Raw genomic sequence first — 19,797 nt, forward strand, 5'->3', positions numbered from 1 at the left:
TGCATACTTTGGGCACATTGCTAGGAGAAGCTGTTTGTTGGAGAGGGTCATCATGCTTGGAAAGGTGGAGGGGCAATGAAAGAGAGGAAGGCCCTCAACCAGGTGGACCCTCACGATGACTGCAGCAAAGGGCTTGAGTGTGTCTGAGATTGTTTCATAGGATCGCTGTAAGTTATACTCAACTCCATGGCATCTAACAACAACATGTATACAAACACACATATATTAATACACATATACTCACGTACAAACATGTATACTCACCTACATATTTATACCCACATACACATATAAATATGTACTCACACAATATATAATCAATAAATGTACAACTGTGCATACATGCATATATGTACATACATACATACATTCACGCAGACTACTCAACTCATAGCTTACCCTTCAGTGGATTTCCAAGACTGTAAATCTCATAAGAAGAGATTGCCCATCTTTCTCCCAAGAAGCTTATAGTGGATTTGAACCAGCAGAGAGGGAAGGCTTTGGGTATTAGCTCAACTTTCTACAGACTCTGCCACCAGAGCTGTATGTGTATATACAGACACAAATTTTATATATAAATGAATATTTTATGTATATATATCCAGATCCATATATATCTCTCCATATATATATATAATATCCATATATATCTCCATATAGAAATATCTCTCCATATCTATCTCTCTATATATCTATATAATCTATATATATCTCCATATATATGTATCTCCATATATCTCTCTATCTATCTTTATATGGATAGTTCTGATTTTCAGTGTATTTGAGTCACAAGAATTTGCGCTTACTAAAATCCAGTTTTTTATTGGTTTTTGTTCTATCATTAGTGGTATGTATTGTACTAATACATATCTATTGCTATAATATATGTGCGCTACATAAAATTTTTTTTTAATTTAGGTTGTTTATTTTTCATTTCAATGAACATCTACAGAGATTTTGGGATTCCATTCATTCATTGTTGCACCTTTTTCCCCGCACAAATCCCTCCCCCCTCCCCCCCCATTTGCTCCTCTCCTTGAAACGCAAAAGAAAAACTCCCTCATTGGTACACAATCCCCACCCCACACCTCCCCAAACCCCACCCCCTAGCCCCAAATATAATCCACTCTACAACCCTCATTGCATACTCCTACGATAAAAATAATGCCCTAAAATATAATACTTTTAGACTATATATAATTTTACAACACATAATTTCCTGGGGCGGTCATGTTCTTGCCAACTCCCCAAAACAAAGATTGGATTTAAAAAGATAATTTAATAAAAGACACTAACAATGAAAACTTAATAATAATTTAACAATAAATACATCAGAACAGACTTAACAAGGAATGGAACCCCCTGGTTGAATCAAGAACTACTTATATCAAGTTTTTCAGCTTTTGGGGCCTGTTTGTCTGGGAAGGAGAAGAATATTTCTTGAATGATGGTAAGAGGTAGGAATACCATCTGGTATTTTTTCTATTTTCTGGTATATTTTCTATTTCTGATGTTCCATCCAGTTCTGAAGTTAAATCAATGGTAATTTTTGCTTCATAGAGTGGAACAGAGTCTCAGGTAATGTCTCAAAGGCCCACCATCTAGAAGTGAGCAGGGTGCTTTGCTGGGCACTTCTTGTCACATTTGTCCAGCACAAAATGTGGAAAACAGGGCTGTTTGATTCTTTCTTTTAGAATATTACCCGATGGTCACCATCCCAGCAGGGGCCCAAAGCATTGAAATCCAGGAGCTGCAGCCTTCTTCCAGCTACCTCGCCGTTCGCAACCTCAGTCAGAAGTATTACCTCACAGGGGGCTGGAGAGTCGACTGGCCTGGAGAATTCACCTTCGCTGGGACCACATTTGAGTACCAGCGTCCCTACAACCGCCCAGAACGTCTGTACGCACCAGGACCCACCAATGAGACTCTGGTCTTTGAGGTAAGGCCTTTTGAATTGTTCCGTGTTCAATGCTTCTTGCTAAAATTATAATAATGAAATCTAGTGTAAAGCAGGTCAGGTCTTCCCAGTCAAATATGCAAAGGGAAGAAGAAGGAATACAACTCTGTTACTAGGGAAAGAGGAAGAAGGTAATGGAATTCCCACTGACTTCTACATTGAGATGCCAACCTTTGACCATTGCACTCAAGTCTTACTGTCAAAATATAACTTTGTGATTGTTGTAGTTAGGTACTGTTGAGTCTGCGCCAACCTTTAGTGTCCCTCTGTATGTAATAGGACAGAATACTGACCAGTTGTGTACCATCCTCAAGTTTGTTTATTACTGAACAATAGTATCAAAAAGTCTATGAAAGAATTCTAACCAAAAGGGGGGAAATAAATGGAATTTCAAAATCTAATGGACTCAGTATTTTCTAGAATAAAGAAGGCTAGCTGAACTCTTAAAATTACCTTGAGGTAATCTTATAAAATTAAACCGAAGACTTATCTCCTCAAATCTTCTTAAAACAAAACAAAAAAAAATAATTTAGCTTAATGAATTTTTTTACAGTCTACCTTAAATAATATACTCCTTTAAGTACTATTTATATGGAATCAAAGTGACAGCAGCAGTTTAGATAAGAACTTTGAAGAAGAGAAGTTTGATAATAGAAGAGGAACAATTCAAAGAGGATAAGAATGGTTGCACAACTCAAAGAACATAATCGGTGTTTCTGGACTGTATGTGTGGAAAACTGTTGGATTGGTGTATGTTCAGCTGTTACAGGATCAGAATAACAGTCAACATATGTTGCTGTTAGGTGTCATTGAGTTGACCATGACTCTTAACAACCCTGTAAACAACAACAGATGGAAAGCTTACCCTATCCAGCATCCCCCTATGATCTCCATCATGCTTAAGCAAGCCCATTGCCGTAGTCATTGTGTCTGTCCATCTCACTGATGGCTGAGCTCATTCAAGATCTATGTATCAATGAGAGATAGAGATGATAGATAGACAGATACATACATACATACATACATACGTACATACATACATACATACATACATACGTACGTAGATGATAGACAGATAGAGTTGATTGTTGTAGTTGGTGTTCGTAGGTATCACTGACTATGACTCAAAGCAGTTCTGTGAATAACGGATCTGAACCTTGACCTGTCCTGTGCTATCCTCATCATCTCTGACATACTTGAGGCCATTGATAGAGTCATCGTGTCAATCTGTCCTGTTGAGGCTCTTCCTTTCTTTTGCTGACCCTCTGCCTGTTCAAGTATGCTGTCTTTGTCCAAGGACTGGCACTTCCTCACAACATGCCCAAAGCGTATGAGGCAAAGTTTCACCACCTTGTTTCTAAGGAGCACTGTGGTGGCACTTTCTCCAAGATTTGTTTGTTCTTTTGGAAGTCCATTGGATATTGACTACTGTTCTCCAGCACCACAGCTCAAAGGCATTGATTCTTCTTCTTCTGTCATTCTTAATCATTAGCCAACTTTCAGAGATGCATAGGATATAATTGGAAAGTCCATAACTTGGGTCCGGCACACTTTAGTTTGTAAGTCGCCATTGTTGTTGTTCTTTAGCACTTTGGATTAATTTATTTACATGTTCATTCTAATATTAAAATAGGTATCTTAAATATTAAAGTGAACACACAAGTAAATTTGTATTTTTAAAATGTACATCTATTTTAAATAATGGCACGAACATATAAATAAATTGCTCCAAACATAGAACAAGGGATCGTGCTTAGATCTCAGTTTCTTTGATACCTTGCTTCTTGGGAGTAGCCAAATAAATGTCATGTCGAGAATATGCCTTGTGAAGAAACAGCTGAGCCCAGTAGACACCCTCAAAAGAGGAACCCACTACTTGCATGGAGAGACTTGCTCCTGTCTGGAAACATGACCCTCCAGGTGTCTTGGGACGCTGTGTGTACATGCACACCTTTCATCGCCCTGCTGTCCTGTCGTGTGGTTTTGCCCTGCACCTGCACACCCACAGACAGGAGAATGGAAACATCTTTCTCCAGGGCTGTGGGATGGCATCCTCACATCGTCTCCACGATTTCTTCAATAGTATTTTCTTCCTTCCAGATTTGAAGGTATTACAAACTGTCCAGATTCCATTCCCAAAAACAAATACAGCTTCCTACTCTTGGCTAATATTTCCTTGGTGAAATTCAACACCATCTCCTGAGGCAACCAGAGGAGTTTGCCGAGTGTCAGCTGCACAGTCTCCAGACCATGCAATCCCGTCGTTAGGTTTCTGAAGCTCAGTGCTTCCTTTGATGTCCGGGGCATCACAGATGATATGCATTTTTTTCCCAGGTCAATCTAAGGTGGTACAAAATGAAGAGTCACTGTCCACATAAAGGACTATAAGAGACAGATCAAAAAAGAAAAGAAGAAGCATATGGAATTTGTGTTTGCTAGTCAGATGTTTTCTGCATGTTGTATGAACAAGACTATTAACTACCTAGGAAACTGGAATAAATTTAATAAACCCCATATAATCTCTGTAGAATGGGCAAAGAATGTTATTGAGCTAACGTTGTCAGTCTAGAGACTAAGGTACACCTGATTCAGGCCATGGTCTTCTCAGTTGGTTGGTATGTGTCTGAGAGCTGGACAGTGACTAAGGATGACAGAAGAATCGATGCCTTTGAGCTGTGGTGCTGGAGAAGAGTATTGAACATACTGAGGACTGTCCTGAGAGGGTGAAACCAGGTTGTTCCTCGGAGGCAAGGATTTTGAAATTCCGTCTGACATACTCTGGGCATGTTGTCAGGAGGGACCAGTCCTTGGAGAAGGACATCATATTTGGAAGGGTAGAGTGTTAGTGCAGGAGTGGAAGACCACGGAATAAGGTGGTTTGACACAATGACTGTGGCAGTGGAGGCAGGTGTATCAGTGACAGTGAGATTGGCTCAGGATAGACTAGGGTTCAGGACTATTGTTCATGGGCTTGCTATGAGTCGGACTTGACTTGATGGCACATAGCAGCAACAACAGCATAAAGACTTTGATCTTTAGGGGAGCTTTGGTGGCATAGTCCATAGACAGTCACACTGCTAACTCAAAGTTGATGTCTCTCTGGCTGTTCAAACCCACCAGTGTAGTTCTGCAGGACATATACTAACAATCTTCTCTTTCATGATTTACAGCCTCCAGAAACCCCCTGGAGAGTCAACTATGAGTTGGTTCCAACTTGTAGTATATAAATGATAAGTTAGTTAGGTGCCATTAAGTTGACTACAACTCATAGTACACAGTAGAACAACAATATAGATTGTGAAACCTCATCTCATGTACACTGGGCAAGTTGTCAGGAAGGACCAATCCCTGGTAAAAAACACATAATGCTGGGAAAAATGGAAGGACAGTGAAAGAGAGGAAGACCTTCAATGCGAAGGGCTGACACAGTGACTTCAGCAGTGGACTTGACCTTGGCAGAGACTGAGGGTGTTGTAGGATAGGACAAGGTTTCATCTGTTGTTCATAGGGCCGCTCATCAACATGTAACAACTGTGTAATTGACTAAGAGCTATGATATCATCTCTTAATAATAACAGAATTATAGCTTTACCAGTAGGGGAAGGCCACATTTGCTTGTCTATTGTTTTTCAAAGTCTTTATGTAGTTAGTCTACTTAGAGATTCTAGGAAAGCTTTAATTAATGTCTTGGGAATGTGACCTGTCTGAAAGCAATCTAGAAGGAAGCTTGTATGATTAATTGGACATTCCTGGCTTGTATTTTTACAGGAGGGGTTATGGCTTCGTTCAGAACTTGCAAATACGTCTGAAGCTAAGAAAATAAAATCCAGTAACTTAGTATTATGCCTATTTTATCTTTTAAAAGAATTTAGGTTAATGACTTGAATATTTAAATTACACTTTCTTGTTCTCCGGAGAACATCTTCGGTTTTCTGGCCAGTGTTTATCATACATTCGTACTTTTCAAGAAAATTGTTGCAATAGAGTGATTTTAAAAGCTTAAATAAATCATTTTCACCCTAAAAAACTAGACTATTAATATCCCTGCCTGAATTCTTTTGAAAAAGTTAAAGTTTGTAATCCCTTTCCTTGCGACAAGTATGAATTGAACCAAAATGAGTACTTTGGAAGCCAAAAATATGTTCACTCCAATATAAAAATACTGAATGTGTTTTACAGTCCTTGGGGATACTCAAATCAAAGTGTGGGAACCTACTCGAATGAGAAATTCTACTCTATCCACAGAAAGTAGACGTCTTTACTTTCTCCTCTGACCACTTAAAATTACTGCATGTTCACCAGCTTCTTATTATAGATTAAACTCCAGGAAAAGGGTACGCTCACCAAAGCACACATAAAGATGGCAGTTTCTCTCTTTTTCTCTTGTTTATTTTATATTGCATCAGCTCCTTCAATTTTGGCTAGTTCTATCCTCACCTTCTTGGTGTGAATGATTACTTAGATTTCAAAAGTATTTTTGTCTACTCATATCCTCTGAACACCTGATTAAAAAAAAACAAACAAAAACAACCCAAAACTCAACCAGATTTGGTGCTGGAGAATGGAGATAGTAATGATTAAAGGGAAAACTCAAACTTTAGAGTTTTAGGTCTTTTGAAATTGTAAAGAGTACGTTTGAGTAGATTAAACCCTTTTGTTTTGAAGATGGTATGAGTTGGAACAGGGAGCTTATGTATAATTAGATGGAGATGAGCATTTACTGTTGAAGATCAAAGACTAGCCTTCAATATGATTGGACCTCCACATAAAGAAACTTCCTCACCACTGGACCAACATCATGATAAATGGAGAGAAGAATGACATTGTCAAGAATCTCATTTTACTTGGCTCCACAATCAATATTTATGAAAACAGCAATCCAGAAATCCAGGGGTAACTTGCCCTGAGCCGATCTGTTTCAAAAAAGCCCTTTAAAATGTTAAACAAAAGATGCATCTCGAGAACTAGCATGTGCCTACCTAAGCCATGGTATCTTCAGTTGTCTCAGGCATATGTGCAACATGGACAGAAAGGAAGACTGGAGAAGAATCGATGCCTTAGAATGACTATACTGGAGAAGAATATTGGATCTATTGTGAACTTTCAGAAGAACACTCAAATATGTCTTACAAAAAGGACCTCTAGAATGCTCTTTCGAAGTGAGGATGGCAAAAGGACAAAGACTACCCTGATAGCACTTTTAGAAAACAGAACTGACATGGGGGTTTGGGGAGAAACTAGGAAAAGAGGGGATAGTAATGTACATGCATTGGAACAGAGGCAGGAACTGTTTAAAAGGAATACATGATTAGGCATTATTTGTATGACAAGAGTCCAGAATAAGAGGTGATTGCAAAGTGCACTGGGGGAATAGTGGGGGGTGGGAAGGAAAATGTGCAACGATGAAGGAATATTATTTTTTTTTAAGTGAACTAAGGAAGGGGGAGAAAAAATGAATTCATTCAGTGAATGAATGAAAATCTAACTTTTCTGTAAACTTCTATCAAAATCACAATTAAAAAAAAGTAAGGATGGCAAGACTTTGTCTCATGTACATTGGCTGTTAGCATGAGGGACCAGTCTGTAGAGAAAAGCATCATGACTGTCAGAGGATGAGTGCAAGAGAGGAAGACGCTGAGTGAGGTGGCTCGACGGTGGGAGTCAGGATTGGGAAAATGACCGTGTAGGACTGGGCAGCGTTGTGTTCTGTTGGTCGTAGACTCAGTGATAACTACAACAACAACAACATGGTTAATTCTGCTACTTCAGAAAAGAAGAACTTGGGGAAGTCACTTAAAATGCCTGGCTCCTACTTTCTTCTTTTGTGAATTTATTTTCTTAAGCTGAAATGATGTCTTCTACTCTGTCTGAAACTATTCTCTCTCACTTTTTATAGCACTTGAAATCCTGCATTATCATGTTGTTATGTGCCATCACGTTGACTTTGGCTCCTTGCAACCCTATTAACAACAGATCCCAAACTGGCCTTATTCTGAAAGGCAAAGTTTGCTTCAACCTCACCATCTCTGATAGGCTCCAACCTATTTTTACAGTCACTGTGTCAATTGTTGAGGACTATCTTCTCTTTCACTGACTTTCTTCTTCCAGCATGATGTCTTTTATCCAGTACTGGCCCCTCCTGACAACATACAAAAAGTATGTGAGATGACGTCTTATTATCTTTGTCTCTAAGGAGCACCCTAGTGTACTTTTTTCTAAAATAGATTTGTTTATTCTCTTGGCATATGTCCAATATTCTTCTCCAGCACCACAATTAAAAGGCATCAATTGTTTGGTCTTGCTTATTCACTGTCCAACTTTCTGATGCATAGGAAGTAATGGAAAACACCATGGCTCCGATCAGGTCCACCTTAGTCTTTAAAGTGACTTCTTTACTCTTCAGTACTTTGGAGAGGTCTCTGCTCTTGATTGTCTCAGTGTAATTCATCTTTTGATTTCTTGTCTGTTGTTACCATGGGTGTTGATTGTAGCTTATGTAAAATGAAGTCATTGCCAATTTAATCTTTTTTCCATCTATCATGATGTTGCCTGTTGGTCCAATGGTGAAGATTTTTGTTTTCTTGATATTGAGATACAATCTATGTTGAAGGCTATCGTCTTTGATCTTCTGCAGCAAGTAAGGTTATGTCATCTGCATAACACAGGTGGCTGATGAGTCTTCCTCTAATCCTGATGCCACATTCTTTTTCATACAGTCCAGCTTCTTGAATTACTTGCTTGGCATACAGATTGAATAGGTATGAAGAAAGGATACAACCTTGACTTGCACTTTCCTGATTTTAACCATGGAGTCATCATCGCTCTTGACTTATTCCTCTCTGTATCTTCCATAACTACGGTACTATAATCTGCATGTTCTCTTTGATGCATTTTGGATACTTGAAAAATAGTTATTGAGTGATTAACACCAGTAACAAAATTTGTTCATTTTTGAAGTGGAGCCTTCTTTTCAAACTGGAAATTCTTTCATGGAGGGGGTAAATAGAACAGATGGACAGAGAGGTGTCCAGAAATGGCCTCTTTTTAATCCCATTTCCTGGGTAGTATGAACCTTTAAGACACTGAGCAGCCAACCAAAATACTGACGGTTCTAGTCTCCCTACTGGAGCCTCAGAAGGAAAGTCTGGCAGCCTATTTTTGGAAAACCAGCCGTCATCATCCCTCTAGGGCACAGTTCTACTCTTGAAGTTTTCATGAGTCAGAAGCAACTCATCCAACAATTGGCCCCAAACCACGGCCATAGTGTGACGTTCTCTGAAGAGCCCATGTCCTCTCCTATACACATTTGGAAAAACCACTGTGTTCTGTCATCTCTTTGGACTGGCCTGACAAGGCAGCGCTTTGAAGTTAAGCGCAGTGAATAGAATGGAGGGTGTTGAAATAAGATCCCCAAACTGCATCTGCTGGAACTGCATGCCTCCTAGCACGCTGGCCTTTCCCAAGGATCCTCTTCTGGCCCGTTAGTTCACAGGATCCTCACCCTAGTGTGGGAGGGTAGCAACCTTCCCTCTCTGTGAGGCGTTACAAGATCCCCCCCTTGCTCCCCAGGTGTCTCCCAGCATGAGGCTGGCTAATGCTCTCTGGGGAATTCTTGACTGCTGTCAGTTAACCCCAAGAATTGAGTGTACAGCCTGACACCACATAAAAATGTCTTCTGCTTCTGGTTATTTTTGTATGTCAGAAGTTTATAGAATGGCTTCGTATGGAAGCTTGAAGTTGAAACTAAATGGAAAACAGACCCTCTCGTTTATCACTGGGTCACGTGCCAGGTGATTGTTAAAATGCTGTCGTCTCTGCTCCATGCAACCTTCTCCCTGGAGTTCCAGCTCCAGATGAAGTCAACATTTGCAACAGGTGGATGTCAATTCCAACCATGCTGTTCTCCTCTGATTTCCTTGGTGGCCGGGGCAAATTACATGGGATAGTCAGGGATTTATGCAATTGTCTGAGGTCTTACATTTTTAAAGAATTATTTTAGTTTATCAAACAAGATCTTCCCCCCCCCCGCTCCATTTTTAAATATGTTCATATAACAGATTTGAGGGGGAAAGGAGCATATTTTCATGACTCTGAGTTTTTTGGGGTTGGTTTTTGTTTTGGCTATTTGATCCTGGATTTTATTTCTTATGTTACTTGGGGGGGAACCCAGAAAACAGACTCACACCCCAATACAGAGGGAAATCAGCATTAATTTGGCAATCATACCAGCCCACTCTTCCTGCAGTCACAGTTTTTATAGAATTAGCCAGTCTCCACGTAATTATTCTGTTCTCACCAAACCCCAGCATCCATGCAGGCCTGGTCTGAACACTGAAAGAGTTCTCGTTGACCTGGTTCTCTCCTGCCTTGTCCGAGCCTGGTGGAAGCCACTTTGTATTTTAGTGATCTTTCTCATTCACTCACGCATTGCTGTGAGTCAGAACTGACTCTCCAGGGCTTTCACAGGCTGAAACTGCACAGGTGGACACTATCCCGATGGGAGCAACTGACGGGTGAAACCACGGCCCTTCGCATTGGCAGCACAATGCCTTACCACTGAGCCACCAGAGCTCCTTTCTTCATGAATGATACATGGGCAGCTTTACTATTTATGCTTTTTGGTGGATGGGAACACCAAGAAGAGCTCAATTCTGGGTTAATCCTGCACCCCTAAATAGCTGACTCTAAAGGCTGTGGCATGAGCGGATGTGTGCGTGTGTGCATGTGCACGGGAGATGTTTAAGCTTTGCAGAGATACAAACACCAAGAGTCAGGGCTGTGTTTTATTGGAGGTTCTGGTGAAAAGTTGTCGTTTTCTCTGAAGTGGAGATACTGTGCCTGCTGTTGCTGCTGGTTGATGTGCTCTTAGAAAGAGCTGATTCACAGCTGACTCCCTAGCACTTTCTCAGACTGTAGAATGCATGGGACGAGATTGCCCATTGTTCTCTGGAAGAGCAGCTGATGGATTCAAACCTCCTGCCTTTGAGTTGACAGCACAACTCCTTACCTACGAGGCCATCAGGGAGCTCTTGGAGATTAGTAGATATAGACTGGGCTTTTGAGTAGAGTTGAAAGTCTGCATTTTTCTCTTTTGAGGTTGATATGTAGATGATTGAAGGTCATGGACTTATTTGAGCACTATGAAAAACACTTGTTTAAAAAACCATTTTAAGAGGTTTTGGCAATAGAGATAAAAAATACAAATACTCCCTTCTTATGATTAGGTCAGTTGTCTATTTAGAGCTGGTGCATTATTTCGAAGTGATAAAAGGTGAGGTTTCTTTATCTCTGGACAGTGCCCTGCTGGATTTGAGCTACAGGCAGTGCCCATTTGCCAGCTTGAATCGTCAAGGTTCTAGCCCTCACCCTCCCTGCACAAGGATGCTGGACAGGACTCTTCTGAGTGATTTACAGCCTCTGAAAACCCACTGAAGGGTCAGTGCTGAGTCAAATCCGATTTGACAGCAATGTTTTCAGTTTCTCTCCGTGCATCTCTGTCTCTGTGTGAGGGAGTCTCTGCTTTGTATTTCTCTCCGTTTCTCTGTGTGTGTGTCTCCATACTTACTATTTCTCAGTCTCCCTGTGTGTCTGTTTCTCTGTGGATCTTGTCCTGTCTCTCTGTTTTTTTGTGTCTCTCTGTATGTCAGTGGATATCTGTGTGTGTTTCTTCGTCTCTCTCTGCATTTTGCTCCATTTCTTCTTGTCTGTCTCTCTCTGTGTCTGTCTGTCTCTGTGTGCTTCTCTCAGTCTTGCTGTTGTTCTCTGTATATCTAAATGTGTCTCTTTCTCTGCCTTTTTCTGTGTCTCTCCCTCTCTGCCTCTGCATATCTGCTTTCTTTGCCTTTGGTTCTGTGTCTCTGTCTATCTCAGTGTGGGTTTCTGTCTCTACCTTTTTCTGTGTCTTTATCGGCCTCCATGTGTGTCTCTTTGTCTCTCTGTGTTGTGCTGTCTGTGTTATTCTCTGTGTGTTTCTGTTTCTCTCTCTCTAACACAAACATAGTGCCCCCTACTCCCTACCGCTATCACGTCACCCCCTCCACCCAATGTTTCTGAGATTGGAGCGGAGGTGAGGAAATTCATCCTGAGTGTTTCATATGAGGCAGTTCCGTCCCTGTCTGATAAACACCTGAGACTCCGGGTGACATGATAGCACAGGTTGCCTGAAACATGATCCCCTGCGTTTTACAGCATTCCTTTTTTTAAAGTCTTTAAAATAAAAAGCTAATTATGTTCAGGTTTTCCTTCTTTTAAGTGGCAGAGAGGTGTTTAACTCTTTGAAAGCCTGTTCTCACTTACCAGTGTTCCAATCCCAAGCTGAAAGCTGCCGCGGCCTCCGTGATGACAGGAGTGAGAAATAAGTCAACTACAGGCCCGTTTCCAAGGCAGGAAAAGACATCAAGAGAAAATGACCATAATAAACAACTTCCTCCACTTTCAGCAAGAGGAGAGCGTGGGGTGGGGACCAGATGGAGGGACACATTGATCAGCGAGATGACAGGGTGTGAACACCGCGCACAAAGTTGAACCTTCTCAGTTTCCACTTGCCTTGTGAACCTGCTGGCCAGATTTGCCCAGAGGGCTGGGGTGACGGAATATGTGCTTCTAGACAAAATGTGGGTAAGGAGTCAGGCCAGGCAGCGTGCACCAAGTGAGGACAGGACACACAGGAGTGACGGTGGCAAAACACAGATCAGATGACAGGAAGGTTGGACTCAAACGATGGCTCCCCGGTGCCTTGGTGAAAACCTGTCATTTGGCCTGGAGGTCGCCTTTTGCTCTTTCAAGAGAGGGGCTCCCTCCCGCTTTGGTGACGGATCAGAGGACATGATCTGTGTCTCACCACTAACTGCTGAGCAGTACTGAGGATTTGCAGTAGAACTGGAAGCGAGGCCGAATGTGTCAACCTGTGTGTTTGAAGCTGCCTCACAAATACAGCTCCATCCCTGCCAAGGGCTTTTTTGAAGGTTCACTGTCTCTTGTTAGATGTAACACACATCATAGCAGTAATGTTACCTGGTCATGCTCTTCAGGCCATGAAGCAAGCAAAAGGCAGAGGGGGCTGGCTGACTGGTATACATCACAGAACAGCCAAAAATGAGCTTCCCGCTGGAAGCTGGACTGTACCACCAAATCACTTCTCAAAAGCACCCGTTGGCATGCGATGTTCTGTGAGGCTCATGATAGATCGGGAAGGCCGGAGCTCTACACTATGACCCCTTCTAATTGTTAAGAGCCTGGTTAAACGAAGCACATGAGCAAGCACAGGGGACATAAACTGAGGGCGTGCAAACTCCTGGCTGCTGCCTGCAGGTGCTAACAGGCACAGGAAAGAGTGTGCAGGCTTACACATGGGGCCGTGTCCTTGCCTGACTGTGTCACCACATCTATTTATTACACATGCGATGAATAGATATTCAGTGTTAAAAATCCTTCCAGCAGTCCATACCGATTTTTTTTAATGTCGTATTAGATTCCTAAACATGGTGTCTCAGAGCTTGAAGGAAGGGCTACCAGAAATTAAGAGCTCAGGTTTGGAAGTCAGAGGAAACTGGAAACTTGGGTTGCAGGAGGAAGTTCTAATGACACAGTGTATTAAATGTTGGGCTGTTAACGAAAAGATTGTGAGTTCAAACCCACCAGCAGCTCCAGGTCAGAAAGGTGAAGCATTCTATTTCCTTACAGATTTACCACCCGGGAAACCCTGGGCTGTTCTGTTCTTTCCTGTGGTGGGTCACTATGAGTCAGAATCAACTTGACAGCAATAGGTTTGGGTATTTTGGGGGAGAAGGGGGTCCCAGGCCTCTGCCACTAATTACTTTATGTGGCCTTTCCCCCCACCCCTGTGTGTGTGTGTGTGTGTGTGTGTACTCACAAGCTCATCTCAGTTCACCTCATCATCACTGAGTTGTAACAGTTCATAGCCGGCCTTCCCTTGAGTTTCTGAGGTTGTAAATTGCATGAAAGGAAATCTCTCCCATCGTTCTCCCATTGCACGGCTGGTGATTTGAACCACCAGAGTGGTGTAGCCTTTGTGTTAACAGTGTAACTATGGTAATCACTGTGAATGTTTGTTATCAAGCCAGCATGAGGTGATTGATGTATGTAATAACACTATGCCTGGCATAAAATATACCCTTAGTTAGTATTATTTCCGTTCTTTTTAAAGCCATCATTTTATTCATTTTAAAGCCAAATACATCATTGTGGACAAAAAAAACTAATTTCCTAGCCTGCATCAAATAAAAAGTCAGTCCTAAGGACTTGCCCATAGCTCTTTGGTTTCTGTAGGGGAAAGAGTGTAGTTTTTTAAGGAAAACAACGGTGCCTTCAATAATAAAACAAGTACAAAGCCCGTTAAAGGAATTTATCGTTCTAACGTTAAAAAAGAAAAAAAGCCAGCCCAAAAGAAAGGACGCTATTGACCTGGGAGTATTCAGTTTGTTCTTTGTGTTAACGCTTTGTGTCCTGAGCAGAGACCGGTGTCCCCTCCCTTCAGGAGACGGTGGGTCAAGCCCAGCCCAGTCTGTGGTTTTCATACTTAAGAAGCTGTAAATTTTATAACTCTGCAGCCTGCGGTCAGAGCTGCTGAGTGTGGTGTCTGTAGTCAGGTGGTTAGTGTGTTAAAGGTAGACACTAAACAGCTCTCCCGAGGACCTGGAAGCGTTTAAGGAGGTAGCTTGCCAGCTGTGAATTAGAGACCAGTGCCAGCTGGCTGGAAAATTCTCTGGAGCAAGTCCAGTTAAGTAGACTGAATCACTAGCAGTCTTTCCAAATTTGTGCATTTAACAGCCCCGCTGTACTGACGGGCAGCTTGAGGTGATTCCGAAATAGCCTTATTGAGATGTTTTGCAGTTAGGTGAGGGAGTTGTGACTAGTTCAGAACAAGAGCAATTGAATGCTATTGACAAGGGCGCTGGAAAAGTTTAGAAATAGAGGTGACTGATGAGAGTCATCATTTATTTGCAAATTAGCCATTGTCTCAAAGGTGCTGTCCAGCACTGATGGAACCACAGTGGTGTGGTGATGCACGCACTTCCCCGTGGGTCTCCCAGGTCCTCGCTTCAGCTTCTGGGGGCAGGACTGCAGGTGGTTAGGATAATGACCCAGCAGGGTAGCTGATAACTCTAAAAGGGTTAAAAGCACAGTAGAAGCTCCTGAGTAGAGGGGAAATGTGAAATGAAATCCAAACACATAAAAAGACCAGATTTACGCATCCAATAGAAACTGGTGGAACTCTCAGACTGTGACCCTTTGTCACTCTTCAAACTTCAACAAAACTCACCCCCATGGCTGAGTTTTCAGACAATAGACAAATATATGTTGTTGTTAACTGTTGATTGTGAACCAGCTTATAGATGATCCTCTAGCTGTGATTCAGACACAAAGTGCTGGAAGCCACAGTTGAGGCTGTGCTTGAACCTATTACAACAGTCACTGCATCAGGCCATCTCAGCCTCTCTTTCACTGACTCTCTACCTTTCCCTATCCCGCACCTTCCTCGTGATCTCTGCAGGTGTGATTCAGTCTATACACGGACATCCTTACTCATTAGCACTTTAGAGAGTTCCTTAACAGTAGATTTTCCCAATGCAACATGTCTTTGGAGTTCTTGACCACTGCTGCCATGAGAGTTGAAACTCTGGTAGGACTGTGCACTCCAGCTTCAGTCATTTTTGCAGGGCCGGCAGGAACATTTTCCTAGCCCAGACAGCTTGTTTTCTGTTCCCCATCGCATGCTTGCTTGTTTTGTAATATTTGTGTGCTTGTTTACTTTATGGTTTGATCTTACAGGTACAGCACTTGCCTGTCAATTTGCTGTACTGTGGCAACCTGTGTGTTGCTATGATGCTGGAAACTATGCCATTGGTTTTTAAAATACTAGCAGGATCACTCAGAGTGGACAGGTTTCAGCAGTACTTCTCCACTAAGAAAGACTAAGCAGCAGGCCTGGTCATCCACTTCTGAAATAGCAGGTCTTTGAAAACTATATGAATGTTAAAGGAAAAATAATGAATTTGACCATAGTGTCTATTTTAAAACTTATAGTCTTTAAGAGGACTTTATAAACTAATGCTAAAATACACCTGATGTCAACTTTCTGCTAGTTAATACCATCTTTCAGCTTAGTTTATTCCTCCATGCAGACTCCCAGTCATGTAGACATTATGGTTTTGAGTCATTTTATAATTTAAGCAGAGACATTTTTGCTCATTTATGCATTCATTGAATCCATTAATGTGTGCAACATGTAAAATACATAAATATACCCTACAAGCCATTATCCATAAAATTGCATGAGTAATGTGCCAAAAAATTGTATACCATGAGTTAGTAGTCGACATTACGTGTTCCTTGTATCTTTGAGAACTCTGGTGGTGTCGTCTGGAGTGCATTGCTCTCTGAAATGCTATGCCTTTCATGGTTCAAATCCACCAGCAGTCTTGAGGGAGAAAGATAGCTAGTATCCTTCTATTGCAATTTACAACTTCAAAAACATGCTGGAGAGTCCCTGCGAGTCAGAACCAACACAGAAGTAGTGAGGATAAAGAAAAGTGACTGTGAACCTTTACTGGAAAATTATTATTTGGACAAGATTTTGTTGCTAAGAAGGAACTTGTATTTGTAAGATATTTGCTTCTAGGTTGGGTTTTATTGTTTTGTTGTTTTTTGTTTGTTTGTTTGTTTGTTTTTGTGGAGTGGTGGGACACAGATCTAGCAAGTTCCTTGTATCATAAATAATGTCCACCTCACTGATTCTCAGAGCAAGCCATGGTGTTCCTGGAGACATGTAAGCCAACAGCAAAGTGGGAATAGTTTCCTAGCATCTTAAGGAGTGGTCCAGTGTAACGGGAGGTCCTTGGGCAGCCGCCACCCACCCAGCCTTAATGAAGATGGGATCCCACCACAGGGAGATAGGGCCAGGGGTTCTTATTTTTAACTGGAAGTCTGCTTTGCCTTTTGGGTATGAATGCCCAGTTCTGGTGGTGACACATTTTTCCACAAGACTTACAGGGAGGGAGAGAATCAGCTATTTATAGTCATGCTTTGAGTTTGGGGTGGGGAGAAGGATGGTTAAGAGAGGAGAGATTAGAAAGGGAGGGAAGTAATAATGATTTACTCATGCCAACAAGAAGATGATACACTGCATCGTGGAGGCACATTTTCATCAGAGGTCCTGGATTCTGTTTAAAGCTCATGTTCTAATCAACTGTGTAGTCACTCACAACTTAAAGAGTTCTGTCCTCTCCAGTCTTTTGTGTTTGATGAAAAGGTAGACAACTCCTTTATAGAGCTGGTAGAAGAAGATGTTGCAGTAAGATATTCAAAGTGGCACTGGAGTACCTAGGTCCTTGGAAACACCCAGTAAATAAATGGTATCTTATTTTAGCTGTCAGCCCTGAAAGGGTTAGAATTACCTAGAGACCCCTCCCACTAGAAGTTGATCCCACTTCATATATATAGGGTGCCCGGTGGCATAGTCCATAGTTGGGCTGATAACCCAAAGGGTATGCCTCTCTGATGGTTTGACTCCACCAGTAGCAGCTTGGAAGAAAGATGGACAGTCTCCTCCTGTGCCGTTTACAGTCTTGGAAACACACTGCAGGGTCAGCTGCACTGCTTCTAACTCAGCAGCGGTGGCTGGGTGAGTGACTTGGTGCATTACCAACACCATTGCTTCTGCTTCGGTTTCCCTCTTTCTTTTTTTACTTGCACATCCTTTATTCAGAGAACAGACAGTTTCTCTTTCGACAGATTCCCTCTGGACACCCTATTGGAAACCCTTTTGGATTCTGTAGTTCTTGATAGGCAATTCTGAGCGGGGTATATTTTAGTTTATAGAGTGCTTCCCTTACATTCCAGCTTCCAGAGGGATTGTAAATTGTGACCCAGGATATGGCACGAACAGGTACCTACGTAGATGTGGACTCCATCAGTCTGTGTCAGAGACCTTGAGGATGGTGCAGGATAAGGCTGAGTTCCAATCTGTTGTTCATAGGGTCGCTGTGAGTCATGGGCAGCTCATTGGCACCTAATAACAAATCTGTGCAAAGCATCATTCTGTATAAGTACTTTGCTAAGTTTCCTGGTTTCATACAAGCATTCCCATCCAGTGACATAATTGTCTTTCTTTCTTCAGTAGAATGTATTTCTTGTTTGTTTTTCTTTCTGCTTTGCTAATGGGGATACCCAGAATTGAGGGTAGTGGGTTTATGGCAAATGTCAAGCTGTGCTTCCCGAACATGCACCCACTGAAGTCAGTTTTGACACTGTGAAGGTACACATTTTCAAGCTTTTAAAGCGTCATGGGAAAAGTTTAAGTCAACATATAACATACTTGGGAACAATGAAGCTAACCGACTTAAAGGTTAAAATGTCATCCAAATAACTTTTAAAACGTTGCATGAGATGGCTGGAATTCCAGGGTCTGACCTCTATCTTGGTCTCTGATTCTTATCGTACACTGTCCAGGTCCTGATGCAAGGCAAAAATCCCGGGGTTGCTTGGAAGTATGCGCTTCCGAAGGTCATGAATGGAACCCAGACAGTGGCAGCAAGACACGTCTACGCCTGGAACACGGTGCAGTCGGATTGCTCTGTGTCCTGTGGTGGAGGTAGTGGATGCCGCCAATTCCTTCTCCCCAGCCTGTCTTGTCTTAAAACGTCTTCCCTCACTCCGGGCCACCTCAGCATTGTGGAATTTAAATAAGCAGCACAGCTGTCTTTTATGGGGAATGCCACTGTAAACCACAACATCACTGAACTCTGTAAGAGGATTTTTCTTCCCAGAAAGACTCAATCTGCAGAGTCCTCAGTTATCCACAAATAGGACTCAAACGTGACACAAAGGATCCATCCACATACAGGGGTCTCTTCATGGTGCAGAGATTAATGTACTCCTTGCTAACTGAAAGGTGGGTGGTTTAAGTCCACCCAGAAGTGCCTTGGAAGAAAGGCCTGGTGACCTGCCTCCGAAAAATTAGCCATCGAAAACCTTGCAGAGCCAGTTCTATTCTGACATAAGTGATCACCCTAAGTTAGAGTTCACTTAATAGCAAGTGGTTTACACACACACACACACACACACACACACACACACACACACACGGAGGTTAGATCTCTACAGAGATACATTAAAAAGTAAGGAGCCAAAAAAAAAAGTAAGGACCCCTGGTGGCACAGCGGATTATGTGGCAACAGCTCAGCAGTTTAAATCCACCAGCTGCTCTGTGTTTGCAAGATAAAACAGTCTGCTTCTGTTAAAATTTACAACCTTGGAAAGCTCACGGCAGGTTGTCATGAATTGATGGCCTGGGCTACCAGTCTGAAAGCACACGGTTCAAATCCACCAGCTGCCCCAGGGGAGAAAGATGCGCAGTCTCCTCCCGTGAGATTTACTGCCTCTGAAAACCCACTAGAAGGCCAGCTATGGGTCGGTTCTGACTCAGGGATACATAGCAATAGCCGTGGCAGAGTTTGGCTTTGGGGTTTATTTTAAATAGTCTCTCTCCACTCCCCCCCCACGCATATGTAAAATATATATAAAACACATTCTGTGATACACATATATGACATACACGTGATGCACTGTAACATCTGTACGCTAGAGTAGATTTGTTGTTGTTGTCATGTGTCATTTCGTTGGAATCAACTTCTAGCTGACCCCCTAGTGGATTTTCAGAGACTGTAAATGATGGGAGGAGGTGGGCTATCTTTCTCCTGAAGAGGAGCTGGTGAATTCAAACCATGTGCCTTTGGGTTGATAGCACAGTGCCTTATGGTAGATGATAGATAGATAGATAGATAGATAGATAGATAGATAGATAGATAGATAGATAGATA

The 19,797-nt window shown here is 42.0% G+C and overlaps 1 protein-coding gene across 1 annotated transcript in view; it reads left to right on the forward strand.

Moving 5' to 3' along the window:
• Nucleotides 1-19,797, forward strand: part of ADAMTS18 (ADAM metallopeptidase with thrombospondin type 1 motif, 18) — a 134,245-nt gene that overhangs the window by 98,672 nt on the left and 15,776 nt on the right. The window contains exons 16-17 of the mRNA XM_006888817.1: nucleotides 1,695-1,939; nucleotides 18,428-18,569. Of these exons, the coding sequence (XP_006888879.1) occupies nucleotides 1,695-1,939; nucleotides 18,428-18,569 (387 nt within the window). The remainder of the gene's footprint in view (nucleotides 1-1,694; nucleotides 1,940-18,427; nucleotides 18,570-19,797) is intronic.

This window comes from Elephantulus edwardii, unplaced genomic scaffold (genome assembly GCF_000299155.1).
Source record: "Elephantulus edwardii isolate Elephantulus edwardi_28Jun2011 unplaced genomic scaffold, EleEdw1.0 scaffold00072, whole genome shotgun sequence".
In the NCBI taxonomy this organism is placed as follows: Eukaryota; Metazoa; Chordata; class Mammalia; order Macroscelidea; family Macroscelididae; genus Elephantulus; species Elephantulus edwardii.